Source organism: Juglans microcarpa x Juglans regia, chromosome 2D (genome assembly GCF_004785595.1).
Source record: "Juglans microcarpa x Juglans regia isolate MS1-56 chromosome 2D, Jm3101_v1.0, whole genome shotgun sequence".
Taxonomy (NCBI): Eukaryota; Viridiplantae; Streptophyta; class Magnoliopsida; order Fagales; family Juglandaceae; genus Juglans; species Juglans microcarpa x Juglans regia.
The window spans coordinates 5,874,099-5,889,508 of NC_054596.1; the positions used below are offsets into that span (position 1 = coordinate 5,874,099).

The 15,410-nt window shown below is 31.3% G+C and overlaps 1 protein-coding gene across 1 annotated transcript; it reads right to left on the minus strand.

The window, feature by feature from the left end:
• Nucleotides 1-1,290: 1,290 nt before the first annotated feature.
• On the minus strand, nt 1,291-3,681 carry LOC121251109 (transcription factor MYB20). Its single transcript, XM_041150427.1, has 3 exons — nt 3,446-3,681; nt 2,755-2,884; nt 1,291-2,149 (listed from the first exon to the last, which is right to left on the minus strand). The coding sequence occupies exons 1-3, from the start codon at nt 3,576-3,578 to the stop codon at nt 1,480-1,482; spliced, it is 933 nt and encodes a 310-aa protein (XP_041006361.1). The 5' UTR covers nt 3,579-3,681; the 3' UTR covers nt 1,291-1,479.
• Between the last annotated feature and the right edge of the window lie 11,729 nt (nt 3,682-15,410).

Here is a 15,410-nt window from a genome sequence, read left to right on the forward strand (position 1 = left end):
AAAAAATTAAAAGAAGTGTGGTGTGTGGAATGCGGGATGCAGGATGCTAAGTACTAAGTAGAATAATTATATATAAATATATGTAAATAGAGCTTTGCTATTTATCATTCTTACACACCGCATATCATATTTATTTTTATTTTTTTATATATATTTTTTAAAAAATTTGACTTTATTCTTCTTAAACTAATTGAATTCTTCTACTCATCATTTATATATCACAAATTTGATAAGAGAAAACAAATAGTGTGTGAAAATGATAAATAGACTTTTTCATATAATTAATATATGCATACATACTATACAAAACTCTAAGATAAATGTATTTTTTTTATAAAAATAAACTAATAAATTAATATAGTTTGATGTGTTATGTCATATTATAAAATTATTTTTATTATAAAATAAATTTAATGTATCACATGAATTAACTACATTCAGACTTATCAGAAGTACCTACAATCTATGTACAGGAGATCAAGCATCCATATTTTTTTTAGAGTAATGCTACTCATCATCCTAACTTTTATTATCCTTCCATTATCTTATAATGTGACATTAGGTGATTCAAAATTATTTATTACATTTTATTTGTAAATCTATCATTTAATGTCATATTATGGGATGATGAAAGGATTATGAGAGTTGTGATGATGAATAGATTTTTTTTTTTTTTTTAGAAAAAAATAAGCATCCTTATTCGGACTTTAGAAACGTAAAAGTAAACGTTTGGATATTAAAAGGGAACAATATCGGAATCAAAGGGACGGGAATAAAATAGTACGAAATTCCGAGCAATGGGTAAATGCAAAGAGTCGGGCTACTCTCGGTTTGACCGCAACTTGTTTTACAATTTTTTTTATTTTTATTTTTCTATTTTTATTTTTTAATATATTTAAATATTTTTAAAAAATAAAAAAAAATACACCAATACATTTAAAATCACTTCCTTGATCACTAAGTAATTTTTTTTTCCAAATGCAAATATTTTAGAGAAATGCTTGGGTCTCTATTTTGGATTCCGAGTATTTTTATCAATATTTTTTTAATTAAATAAATATTTTTTAATAATATTATGATTTTTTTAAAATATTTAAGAATATAAAAAAAATATTAAAAAATAGGCATTTAACCTTATCGGAATATATTTCTTGGACTACACTCGATTGGTGTAGCACGACTTAATATTTTACCAGCTTTGTACCTCGACCCAAGGGAAGAAAATGAAAGCAACTAAGAAACCAAAATCTAAATTAACCACAAAAATCAAACCCGCGCAACACATGCATATTGAAAGAACATAATCCAAAAGAAAATACTCCCATACTCATTTACAGAAACGTTTATTTTATGTTCATTTTTGGTAAAATGGTAATTCAGAGATGGGGTTTTCCCGGATCTTGATTTATTTGACTCGCTTTGAGACAACTATAACAACCGAATTACAAGTGAATCTCATAAGAAAATCCCAAGTCGCACCTAGTTATATGCCCAATGAGATTCTTGTTCCAAATTAACCAATATTGGGCACTGATCAACAACCTGCTTTCTGTCACCATCAATATCATGAATCAACAAATCCCAACTACGAAGGTCATCATCCCACAAGCAGCCCAAGCTGTTGTTGTATTGATCACAAGGCCACTCGAAATCCTGGAGCTGATCTATGTACTCTTGCAATAAGTTGGAGGAATTTGAAGAAGAGGATGAGGAGGAAGAAGTCGATGAAGAAGCTGCACTTGGAGCGATAATCTCATGGGGTACTTCCATTAATGGAACTTCATCAAGGAGGAAGTTATTTATGAGCTCCATTGGGTCAAATGGGCTTGTCATGCTTTTCTCTTCCTCTTTGGTTTCAGTATTAATGGAGGATGATTGCAATGATGTCTCCGGTTCTTTGTTTTGATCAAGTTCAGCTATACTATGATCAGTCTCATGAGAAATTTGATGCTGTTTTCGCTCTTGTTCTGGTTGGTGTTGCAGTTGTTGTTGGGGTTGGGGTTGGGGTTCTTCAGTGGCAGTAGAGATTGGCTTGTGGGTGATAGGATCGATGCCCATCTTTTTCAGCTTTTTCTTGATGTGGGTGTTCCAGTGATTTTTTATCTCATTATCAGTTCTTCCAGGGAGATGAGAAGCGATCTTAGACCATCTGCAAAACGTGAATAAAAAATTACGGACTTCGATCGGTATAATAGTAATTATATATATATATATATATATATATATATATATTAAAAATAAAAACTTCATAACCTTTGGAATTACTCAAAGGAAGAGTACTGACTTTTATGGCCACTATAAAAGTCTTACACTAATAAATATGAAAAATCGCCGCCATGACAAAATTGCCGATATATTTATTGGGAGAGTAATATTCTCCCAAATTTGGCATGCTTTAACGGAAAAATCAATGAGCTACATTTATAAAAATAAAAAGAAAAGAGACTCAGTCTGAAAAATATCTCGTCTCTTTCAAAATTATGCAAAAACAAAGTCTTCCGTTACTGATGAATAAAAACAAAATAGAATACCATTTTTTTTTTGGTAGGGGTTTCGAACTCCATACTTTCATTTTGGCCAGCAAAATAGAATACCATTTGATAGGCTGCATATATGGAGAAAATAATAATGCAGAAGACTACCTCTCCAGATTTAGCACTAAAAACAAGTTGATTTCAGAACACCTGAGCTAAGACAGGGGAAAGATGGAAGAGGAGGTGGTGTCAGAGTTGGAAATAGATTAAAAGAAGGAACCTGTTGCCTAGTTGAGCATGGAGATCGATGACCATTTGTTCTTCATATTCTGATAAAAGACCTCTCTTCAAATCTGGCCGAAGATAGTTTGTCCATCTCAGTCGGCAACTTTTTCCACACCTTAACAATCCTGCACTCAGACCCACCATTACTTTAATCATTAAATTGAATGTTTCTGTCTTCATTTCTGCATTCAAATTTATTATTTCTGATTATAACCAATTCAGAATCATTTGAGCAGTCAGCTTTTTGGGTTATTCCTCTTAAATTATCAAGCCAAACACCAAACAAAACATAGTAAGCAAAACCAACTTAAAAATCCTGCCCTGCTTTCCTTAGAATCTGTAAGAAAAGGATAAATAAGAAAAAACGAAAAAAAAAAACATTCAAACTCGAAGAAAGTTCAGAATGATCAATCAGAAAAAGCCCTGTACCAAAAAAACAGATTCAAATCCATCAGAGCATCATGTTTTTTTTTTTTGCATTTCTGTGAGGCAAAGTCATGCACGGTTCATTTCAAGATGACGAACACGTGATGACAAGAAATACTGCAATCAACTTTAACAAGCATTTTAAATTGACCAAACGATGGGAGACATCCAAAAGAAACCATCAACAAATCAAAAGTTCGCTAAATGTCTCTCTTTTTGTGTCTGAGAATGTAGTAAGGGAAAGGCAAATGATGGAAGACCTGCAAGCTTAGGAACAGCTCTCCAGCAGCATTGGCCATTGGTGAGAATAAAGGTAATAAGCTTCTTGTCCTCCTCAGCTGTCCATGGCCCCTTCTTTAACCCAACTTTGTCACAGCATGGTTGCCTCCCCATCCTCACCAAAACCAAAAGCTCAGACACCCACAAAGACGAATATACTTTTCTTCAGGATAGGCAGAGAGAGAGAGAGAGAGAGATACAGAAATACAGAACGGGGTAGTGTGTACCACATCTACCTACATATATAAAGCAAACCCTTCCTTGCGTGGACTCGGCCATAAAATTATTTATTATTATTATAACTATTATTGTTGTTATTATCATTTTATTTATGTATTAGTAAATATATTGGTAATTGCTTGTGTTTTTAGTAATTTTACTCCTCCCACTTTGTCCACGTGTTAATGAGGGAAGGAATGGGTACCACACGTGCGACTTCTTTATCAGAAAGCGCCACCCCATCCAACTTGCTTTGCTTGAGTTTGAAGGTGAGATAATACCATCTTGTCAGGTCACATGAGACCGCAGAGGGGATGTACGAGTCAAATAATCTTAAAAAATACTAAGAAAAAATTACAAATGGTTCACAGTTTTGAGTCTATACCAAAGCTACTTTCTCTGCCAAGAAAAAAGAAAAAAAGAAACTCACGTTTTCTTCCCCAAAAAATATATACATAGAATGTCACATCGATCATCAATTATATCAAAATTCAGTGAACGAAAATAGGTGTATTTAATTAATATCTTGATAGATCATATTTTATCTTAATACCCAACACATAAAATATTTAATTTAAATGAGAAATAAGGAATAAGAATAGATCGTAGTTTAATGTTCGGACTGATATATATTATGATATCATGATGATCATGTTAAATTTTTTATTGTCATAAAAAGTTTGCAATGATACGAAGATCGATATAAGCGTTAAGAAAATTAGGAAAAGGAAAATTCTCAATCGACATGAGTTTAATCGTATTCTAATGCATATATATATATATATATATATATATATATAAGTTTTTAATTCTTATGTAAAAAGAGAAGAGAAGAAAGGTTATAAAATACTCCAATTTTTCTATAGAAAAGGATAAGGATCGAAGAAGTCCGATTTGTATATATACCTACCATATATACGATCGAATCCAAAACTACTTGGTTGATGGGAACCGAAGGAAGACTACGTCAACTGGGTCCAATTTGAATTAACCTTTACACTCTTATGCATCAAGTGAAAACAATCGTACTTGTATACGAAAAGGTAACTGATAAATTAAATTAGAAGAGGTTTGACTTGATCTCGTTTACTATCCATATTTGATACTCATCTCAAATAAATTTTCACTAGGTTGTTAGGTTGTATGTGGGCCTAATTAAATCGAGAAACAAATAGTGCGCTTGACAGTAGACTCGAGCGAGACACAAACCTTAGTGTTCGCTCGAGCTACGCTCAACACACCACTTGAACCAATATTGATTGGTTGTTTGCTCGAGGTACATTCGACACGCTGTTCGAGCGAAGGACCTTTCCAACGCCGTTTCTATATATATATATGTTATATTTTGACTTTATTATGTATGATTTTCAGTTTTCAATGAGAACAAAAGAGTCAAAATGTGAATGCATATTGTGAGAGAGAAAAAATCCTAGAGAGTGTAAGTTGAGATTGAGTGATTGTAATCTCCTCTGAATTAATAAAACTTCTGCAACTCTGTAAACGTAGGCACGTTGTCGAACCACATAAATTGTGCGTCGTGTGATTTTGATCGTTTTATTTGTTTGCCATCATTGGTGTGTGTTTTTCACAATATAGGTTATAAGAAATCATACTATATATTCATGAACATATAATGTAAAATTCTGAACTTTCATTACCCTCATGATCATGTATATTGTTGGAGCATGCATGCATGCATGGTAATTAATCAACATATATATATAGAAATATTCATGTAATAAAAAATGAATGCTTTTAGCAAAAATATTGATGTAATGGGGGATTAATATTGAAGGGTGTAACATCATTGAAGAGTCATGTATACTGATTGCATATATAATCATGAATTATTGAATTAGGGCTGCCCTATCAATTTTATATATGGGACCTTACCCATATTTTTAGCTGATGAAATCTTATAGAAAAAGAAATTAATAGAGGGAATGAATTACTAAATTATTATTATTATTTATTATAACAACCAACATGAAAACATCAGTAAGAATCTTTTTTGGTTTTTTTTTTAAGTGACCAAAACTTGGAATATACACACACATATATATACGTATGATAATGTGTGTAGGCGTGTGTATTTTATTTAATAGTTGAATTAAAATTATCTTTAATTTTTTTCATCTACATCAGTAATCACAATATAAAATATATCTACATGAATCCATGATGTACATTTATATATAATTTTTGTGAATTTAATTAGGTGTGTGTGTGTGTGTATAATGCTATCCATTTTTATAAGTAATCCGCGCGTTCTTAGCTAGGTAGTAAATATTATCATGTATAACAATTGGAAAAGAAACGAAGAAAGCAAGCAACCTGCAATTGCTACCACTCCTTAAGCTTGATCAGTTTTATGATAATGATCAGAAGAAGCAAAAAATGGTGAAATTATAAGTTTTGTCAAATATTCAAACCAATCATTAAATCGACAAAGGTCAGTCAACCCTATACCGCAATCTATCGGCTTGAACATCATGATCATAAAGAACTTGCCAACTGTAATAGTCGACATCAATAGAGAGAACTCGAGAGATGCTTTGGATTTGCAAGCACTCAATCTATGCGATCATCGTATGACATATATTTTGGGAAAAAAAAAAAAAACCAGGGTGTACAGGCATAATCATACTTATAATTAAGCAATACCTTTTAAAACGTGGCTATTAATTAAGTAACTCTATCATTATTCCAGGGCCCTTATATATATTCGCACTTCAGAGTATGTTTACGCCAAATGACACGACGGCCCCACTCTCTTTGGTTTCAAGCAAAATTGTCTAGTTTTTAGTCCTTGATCGCATGCATGTATGTATATCATGCATGTATACGATATGATGTTGATCAAAGATCTACGTACTGAGTTATCATCTGATTATAAATATATTATATAGAGGAATTAATATATATATATATATATATATATATATATATATATATCACCGATCGAGGAAGATAACAATGTACAACTCTGTTTCCTTTCTGTGACTAAGATCAGTTATTAAAGATTAATACGTTATAATTATAAAGGTGTACTGATAATATATATGATTTCTGGGTAATACTAAATTGTAGCACTGTTTCTGGGCGAACATGCCGGCGGCGGGCCTCCCGGTGGATGTGTAAGAACAGAAATGCATGATAGTGTATGTAAAGAGTCACGTACAGAATACTCCCTAGGATTCAGGTTTCTACTTCAGGTGCGAAGTCTTCTTCCAAATATATATTCAGTCTTCTTCGATCTTCATCCTAATGACATCATATAACGAGCTAGCTAGACGACGAAGATTAATTGGGATGTAGTGCTAATAATCGCCATTGATTAAACTTATTTTTTAGGGTTAATTTAGCAGCAGTATTGGTCATTGTACTCTTTCCAGCTATATGCATATATTATGTTACGTGGTTTTGGATATAAAAATAAAAATTTACCAGCGTACGACTGATCCGCGCGATGCCTTTGCTACTCACGTAGTCGATTCATGGCAGTTAATTTGCATTTTAGGCTCTCTCTGTGCCTGTTTGTCTTTGTACAACGCCTTCATTTGATTCTACATCTGGAAAGCTGATCTCCTCTGTGTGTGAGTGTGAGAGAGAGAGAGAGAGAGAGAGAGAGGTGATCATGAATAGGAAAACTTTGGGCGTGAGAAGGTGATCGGGATTAATTAATTTCTTATTTTAGCCTCTCTTTTTTCCCTCATAAAGTAAATTAAAAATGGATTCAGAGTCATGCCAGAACTATATCTGCAGAAGTTGTCTCTGGTCCCAAATCATTTTTTAAGTTATTTTTCATGACCATTTTGATATATATTGCCTTAATACCGATTCTACTTTGTTTGGACTTCCATTAAAAATTCAGGAGATCAAGATCATCAAAATAAGGTGTTGGATACCAGCTTTCTTTCACGTACGCCTCTAAGATTAGAAAGGAGCCAAGTCGTCGTCATCATGAGCAGCTCATCAGTGTGCATGCATGGGATGATATACCATGCATATATATACATCTATGGATTAATTTGTTATATAAAATATTTATTCAGTGTTTAAATGATTGGTATAGTCAGTTTTCAAACTTTGGACATGAGAATAAAACTTCATTTCACTCGATAATTAGTTTAATTGTAGCCTTAGATCTTCCCGAAGATACAATACACACACACACAGCCTACCTGCGATCGAAGAAATTTAGCCATGAAATTTTCGGCCATGTACAGAAAAATATTCTATTTATAAAAAGATTATATAAAAATAATCTTACAAATTGATGTAGTTCGTCAAATTGTAAAATTATTTTTATTATAAAATAAATCTGACGATCAAATAAAACCACATTAATTTATAAAGTTACATCTATATAATTTATTTGTAACGTAAAATATATGCGGACGAGTTTTCACTTAACCCCTCGTGAGCATTAGTAGTGAACTCAACAAAGTTTAGCCAAAATTTGACTAGATAATTCATTTTTATAAATTTAGATAGTCAATTTTCAACAACACAAAATAACTTACTCTTCAAATCTATCATTGTTCTATTACAATATTGATTTTGACATTTTTATTTATTTTAATTATAATTATTATTTGAATATTTATTCGTTGTTAAAAAAGTATACATTAATTTTGTAACTTTCATATTAAATTTAAAAAAAAAATTGGCATCAACTAATCATAATATTGCAGAACTAGAACTTGAAGCACTCCAGCAAGATGATACCACGTCATTGAAATAATGATTGATGGAGACTGGCAGCTTCTATAGTTGAGTTTGGGATTTGAGTGTTTTGTGCTTTTGAGATGAAGAATAATTTTCTGAAGTTGTGAGCTCGCGTGAAACGAATAGTACGCGAGAGAATAAATTTTTTATGCCAAAATAATATTTGGCTAGCAACTTTGACTAAATAGATTTGACTTATAAAAATGATCAAAGTTAAAAATACTGTAGATTTATTGAGTCTACTAGAGTAAATTTTTATATAATTTAGTTAAATTTTAACTAAAATATAACTTTGATGAGTCCACTATTAATACTTTGATATTGGAAGCTTAATTCCGGACAATTACTGAAAGTCAGCTAGCTAGTAGCTAGTTTCACAACGATTAATAATAATAATAATAAAGAGTGGTGCTATAGTCATCGAATTTAGGTCTCGAATAAGTCACTAAATAGTGTATTTCAATTTTTTATTTTTATTTTCTTTATTTTTATCTATTGTTTTAATCATCATAAATATTTAAAAAAAATTTATAATATTATTAAAAAATACATTCTTAATCATTAAATAAAAATAAATAAAATTCATTCGAGATACTATTTAAATTCCGAATTCGATAACCAAAGCATTTCTGAATAATAAAACAATCATATATAAACTGATCAATGTTAAAGCCGCAAAAAGAGGTCAGCTTATCTAATATTTTAATTTAGAACTTGGATTTTGAGGAACTCGGTCGGCTTTAGATCATCGAGGATTGGCTGGCTGCCTGGCTGGGCCCCCCCTCGCTAGCTAGTACTCAATTTTAATAGTTTTACTTCGACGCAAAATATTAATCGTTTGACTTGGGAAGACGATCGATATCCTATATTATCAAACGGTAGTAAAAAGGCAGGAAAATGATTTATAAATTTTTCGTATATTCTTATTAAACGAAAATAAGAGAAATTAGAGATCTCGTAAAAAAAATCAAAATTTTTTTTATAATTGACCTCACTTTCTTTAAATAGAATATATAAAACTTATATACTTTAAAATTGTATCTAATCTTACTCATGAATGTTTATAATGTGCTGACGAGCTTAACTAGCTAGTACTACTTAGTAATATTATATATATACAATCATTCTCTCAATTGAACAACTTAGGAAAAAGTTACAATTGATATATATATTATTTTATTTTTCATTTTTGTTGTGATTTTTATTAATGAAAATTGAAATTGAGATTATTTTGCTTGAGTTTGTCCTCTCAAATTGACCGTACGCTCAAGTATTTTATTTTATTTTTTATTTTAATGGTTAAATGTGACTATTAGTAAATTGGTGCAAAGAAAGAAAAAATTAAAAAGGTGCAAATGCACTAGGGGCACGCCCAGCTATTAAGGCTAAACAAAAATTCAAAAATCCGATTCCAAATCCAGCTCCTCCCCGGCTTTACTCTGACTCCACTCCACTCTACTCCGCTTCAACTCCGAAAAATGGAGTCGAAGTCTATTTTTTTTTTTTTTTTTAACTTTTCAATCGGACTAGGTGTCGTTGGACCTACTTCGACCCCATTCCGATTTGACTCTGACTCCAATACTATACATATGTTGTAAAAATATATATTTATCTATCTATTTATCATATATACTAGTATAGTTATATAATTATATAACCAGAACTTATATAGTTAAATTTAATAATATACTAATATGAACTAATTATTATAAAATAATATATTTATTCCATAATATAAATAGACTAATTATAGTTTAGTATAAGTAACCATCATAGTATTACTACCAAGCATAATCAAGTATAGAAATAAATGAGACACTGGTATTTAAATAAGTTATAATAAATTAATAACACATATACTAACTTACTAAAGTATTATAACATGTAATTAGACACTAGAAAGTCTAGTATATAATTAATCTAGAAATAAGTTAGACATTAGTATAATAACATGTAATACTAATGTATAATAACATGCAATTAGATACTAAAAATAATATGTAATACTATATTATGATAACATATAAGTAGGCACTATAGTATAAGTCTAGTATAAAAATAAGTTAGATATTAGTATAGAAGTAAATTAACTATGAATGATTTAGTGTTAGTTTTAAATTTTGAAAAAATTGAAATTTGAAAGGTTACAAAAAATTCTTTTTTAAAATGGGCTAAATACGAAGCAAATAAAAAGCCCAAAACTGAAAATCCAAATCTAACACAAGTCAGAGTCAGAGTCGGAGTCGGATTTCAGAGAATCCGACTTCAACTAAATCGGTTCTCAATTGTGTTTTAGTCATGTGGGTGGCATAGTAGCACCATCTTTTAATAATAATAATAGATATGTATATAACACATATATAACATAGCATGTAATGATTTAAAGAATGGATTTATATATATTCTTAAAAGACAAGTTTAAAATTATAATTAGAGTCTTGGCCTAAATCTTATTATAGATTAAGAATATATAAAAACTCGATCTTCTTATTCTCAAATAATATGTATGGCGCGCATCCATCTGATCATTTACCACCTTTCCTTCCTATACATAGTTCCAAATATTACAACATGTCATATTAATCTAAAGTTAGGAACTTAGGAACAAGATCTCGCTTGGCTGGGGCCGAATTGGTCTCTTTTATCTTGCGAAGAACGGTTTTTTCGGTCTGATCATTAAGAAAAAAAATATATTTATATATATATATAATATTACTAATAGTCACTTTCTTAATTATTAATAAGTAAAATTAAAAATTAAAAAAAAATAAATATAAAAATAGTAATAAATAAATAGTAGAAAGATAATAATTTATCATTTTTCATAAATATTAATTGAAAAATAATATAAAATGATACATCGATCTTTACGCACAGCTTATCTGGAGATCGGTAGGCTCACTAAAAAATTCACGCAAGAAGCTTCTTAGTTAGTAGTTAGTGTTTCACATCCACTTTTGACTTACACAAAAGAAAAAAGAAAATAAGAAATAAAAAGAAGAGAAAATTAAAGAAGAACGGCCTCATATATATATATCCTTAATTTGTTTTTTCTGTTTTGTTTGATCCGATCCAACTAATTAAGACCGGCATATACGTAAATTGAAGGTAGCTCAGTGGTGTTTGATTGGTCATGTCACTGCAAGTTGCTCCGACGCATATAAAGATGATCAATCGAACGGACTGCTTTCCCATACCTTTCAATTTTCAGCTTGCAAATATTATATATAAAAGCAATTAGACAGTAGTCTTCGTCTATATTTTTTTTGGTTTTCTTGAATTAGACAGTAGTATTACGCGTCATGAATCATGTAGTTTGGTCATTGTAATGAATGAAAACCTTTGAAATTAGTTTTTCTTTCTACTGGTTTTTCGTTGAATATCATCGTCCTTTCCTATCACATCTTTTTTATATATATATATATATATATATATATTATATACATATACAAATAATAGAGTGACTCGAATGGACGTTTGCCTAATTTAGTTAATTAAGAATATTATCATATTTAAATTATGTTAAAATTTAAATTATTTATATGGTTTTAATTTCTTAAAAATGTTTAATAAAATTTTATTATTTATTTAACGATAGAAGATTAGTATTTTATAAATTAAATTTGATAGTTTATGCATGATATGCTATTTATTTAGTTAATTAAGAATATTATCATACGTAAATTATGTTAAAACTCTAATTATTTATATAGTTTTAATTTCTTAAAAATATTTAGTAAAATTTCATCATTTATTTAATGAATAAAGATTAGTATTTTATAAATTAAATTTGATAGTTTATGTATGATATGCTATTTATATTTTAATTATTTAAAATTTAAATTAGTTTAAATCAGTGTTTAAATTTCTACTGCTTAATCAAATCTAAGGACTTAAAATGAAGGGTTAGGATTTAAATCCCCAAAAATTTCATTTTCCCCTCACTTTCCCTTTCTCACTCTCTCTCCTTCCGCTTCAGAGCCACATCTTCCCACTTTCTCACCCAATCTCCTCCCTCAAGCAGCCCAGCGCCATCGCGCGTCACCGACTATTTCACCAGCTTCCCCTCGCACCGGCGACCAAACCCCACCGTCGAAACCCTTTGGTAGCTCCTCTCTTAGCTGCACGTGAGCAATCCGAAATGGGTCTCAACACACGGGTTCTCCACCCTTGTGCCACCGCGGCTCAGCCCCAGCTCTACCAAGCACTACCACCGAGTTCTCTTCACGCTGTGGACCACTTCCATGGAACCCACCACCTGTAGCTCCTCCATAGCCCACACACGCAGCGCCTCTACACGCACAAGTTTCTCCCCGTAGCCCCACCGTTAGCCAACCCACACTACTGCACCACCACGATGGCCTAGATCCGCCGCCTACAGCCCACGATGCCACCCCCTGCCTTCCACGGCACCTCCCCTGCTCCTCCATGCCCAGTCGAGCCGTTACCTCTCCCATTTTGTGATTTGGTGAATTTGTACATTTTTTGATTTGTAGAAATAAGATGATTTACAGTGAGTTTGTGATCATCCTACGGTGATTTTAAGATGATTTACGGTGAGTTTGGACTGTGGTTGTTGTGATTGCTGTGAGGTTGAGATCAAGGGGCATAAGTGGAAGACAAAAGTTTACTCTGTTCATTACTGTTCATTCTTATACATCAACCGATAGACTCTTTTAAGTATGAGGAGATATATATATATATATATATATATATATATATATTCAGAATTATTGTCCCATGCATGTTGAGTTCGTATCACGGTATGTCAATATATGTGCTCCTTTAATTAATTTGTCCTTATGAGGTCATTCTAACGTGTGCATGTCGACACCGATTCTAGGTTTTATTTCTCTGTTGGCCGATAGTGATCATGATGATCAGACAGTGACCTGTAAATATTAGGCTTGGAAAATTGGTCTGTTTGAAATTAGTGACTAATGAATACTCTAATATAGAAGTATATATAATATGATATCATTGGTCGATTACTAATTAAAAGGCATATATATCATTGGTTGGTTTTTAGGTTTAAGTAAAAAATTAGGTTACCACAAAAGCAATCATTTTTTCCCCTAAGCCTCAAAGGCGGCAATCAATTGCTAATTAATTGGGTGCAGGTCCACATGAGATGGGGCTGTAATTTTATGTATCAAATGAAGGAAAAAAATAAAAAAAGAGTACATAAAGATGTAAAATCTGATCAAAATATACGTTCTCTTTGGGTTTTCAATCATATATATGTGAGTATTTGCTCGCAATTTTACTTATTGGCCGTAAGTATTGTTTGTGAGTCTTTGGCTGATCATTTAATAAATTAATGAACCCAAAAAAAAAAAAAAAGCCTTGAGCTTGCTATTATATTTATCAAATAGAGACAATATTGATCATAAACGCGTTGATCATCATCTTCGAGAATTCATGACCTTCAAGTTGCTTATCAATTGTCATATTACCTTTAAAGCTTAGCTGCGCGCACTACCCGCAGCTTAGCTTGAATGAAGTATCCTTACACATTTCCACCCTCAATTCTTTCAGAACTATAAGTTCGAATGTAGCAAACATCAAAATCATTACGTGCAGGAAGGATTGGCCAAGATGTTGTATGCGCATTTGTCTGTCAATTAGTGCTTTGAAACCATACTAGAGTGGTTGGCTGTGGCAGCTAAACAAGTCTAATATTGCATATATCATGTCTTGGGTCAGGCGTGGTGGTTGATCTGAATTGTCAACAGTCACAATGATCGATCAAAAAATTAACCAATTATATAGCTCTTTCCCCTTTAAAGCTTAGTGGCCTTTTTCCATTCTTTTGTGAATGATGAATATTACAAATTAATGATGTATAATTTGATCGATTTACTGATCAAGATCAACTGATCAGACATAACATCTGCATTAATATTGGCTCACTACAAATTCAAACTATATTTTGACAACAAAATCGGATAATTTGTTTAATTAGATTACATATTTTTCTGCATTTTTTAGTTATAATTTGATTGCCCAACTTCTTGAGATTGGATACATATGAATGAAAACATAGAAGCTTAGATATATATTGAATTTAATATTTTTTTAAGAAGAGAACGGCACGCGGGGAATACCCTGATAATATTTTTGAATTTCTTGACAGTTACACACGATATTCTAAAATACATGTTTTAAATTTAGTAGTTATATGGATGGATGTTCACACACACATATTTTATTTACAAAGAGATCTCATAAAATAGAATTCACAATTTGATATATATAGTTCATTGTGATGCATTAAATTGTAAAATTATTTTTATTATAAAGCAGATTATCTAACCTCATATTACACTTATAATCACATCAGTTTGTAAATTACTTATTTTTGTGAGATATTCTTTAATTTTGTGAACTTAATAAGACTAGTATGTGTGTATATATATATATATATATGTGTGCACAGAAAATGCATGTTTTGCACTACTTCTAGTTATAAAGCAAGCATTTTTTTTTTCCCTGGCAATCACGAATTAATCCCTCGGTTGACTTGTAAACGCATGCAGACATGTAGGTATCGCTTAGTCAAGCTCATAGTATCACATAACTTGTAAGAGTTTCAAATGTTAGATAGCATACATGCATGCAAGTCGTTGGGAGTATTTTCCTCATTCGGAATCTCTAACTTTTGTCGGCTTCTTTCCTCAGACACGACATGCATTGGACATGGTTTCATACAGGCAAGTCAAGAAAGACGAAAAGTGTTGATCTATGATTTTGAACGCAATTAATTAACGTTGAAGCAAGAGAAAATATTAGACGACAAATTAAGGCGGCTGCCAATAATCTTACATAGGGATATAATTGAATCAGTCTGTTCAATAATCCTTTGATATTCATTTAGTTAAACTCGAATCGAACTCGACTCGTGAAAAAAAAAAAAAAAAAGATTGTGAAAGCAGATACTTGTTTGATTTGTAAATGACACAAACCCGATAAAACTTGACTCGATTCGACTAAGGC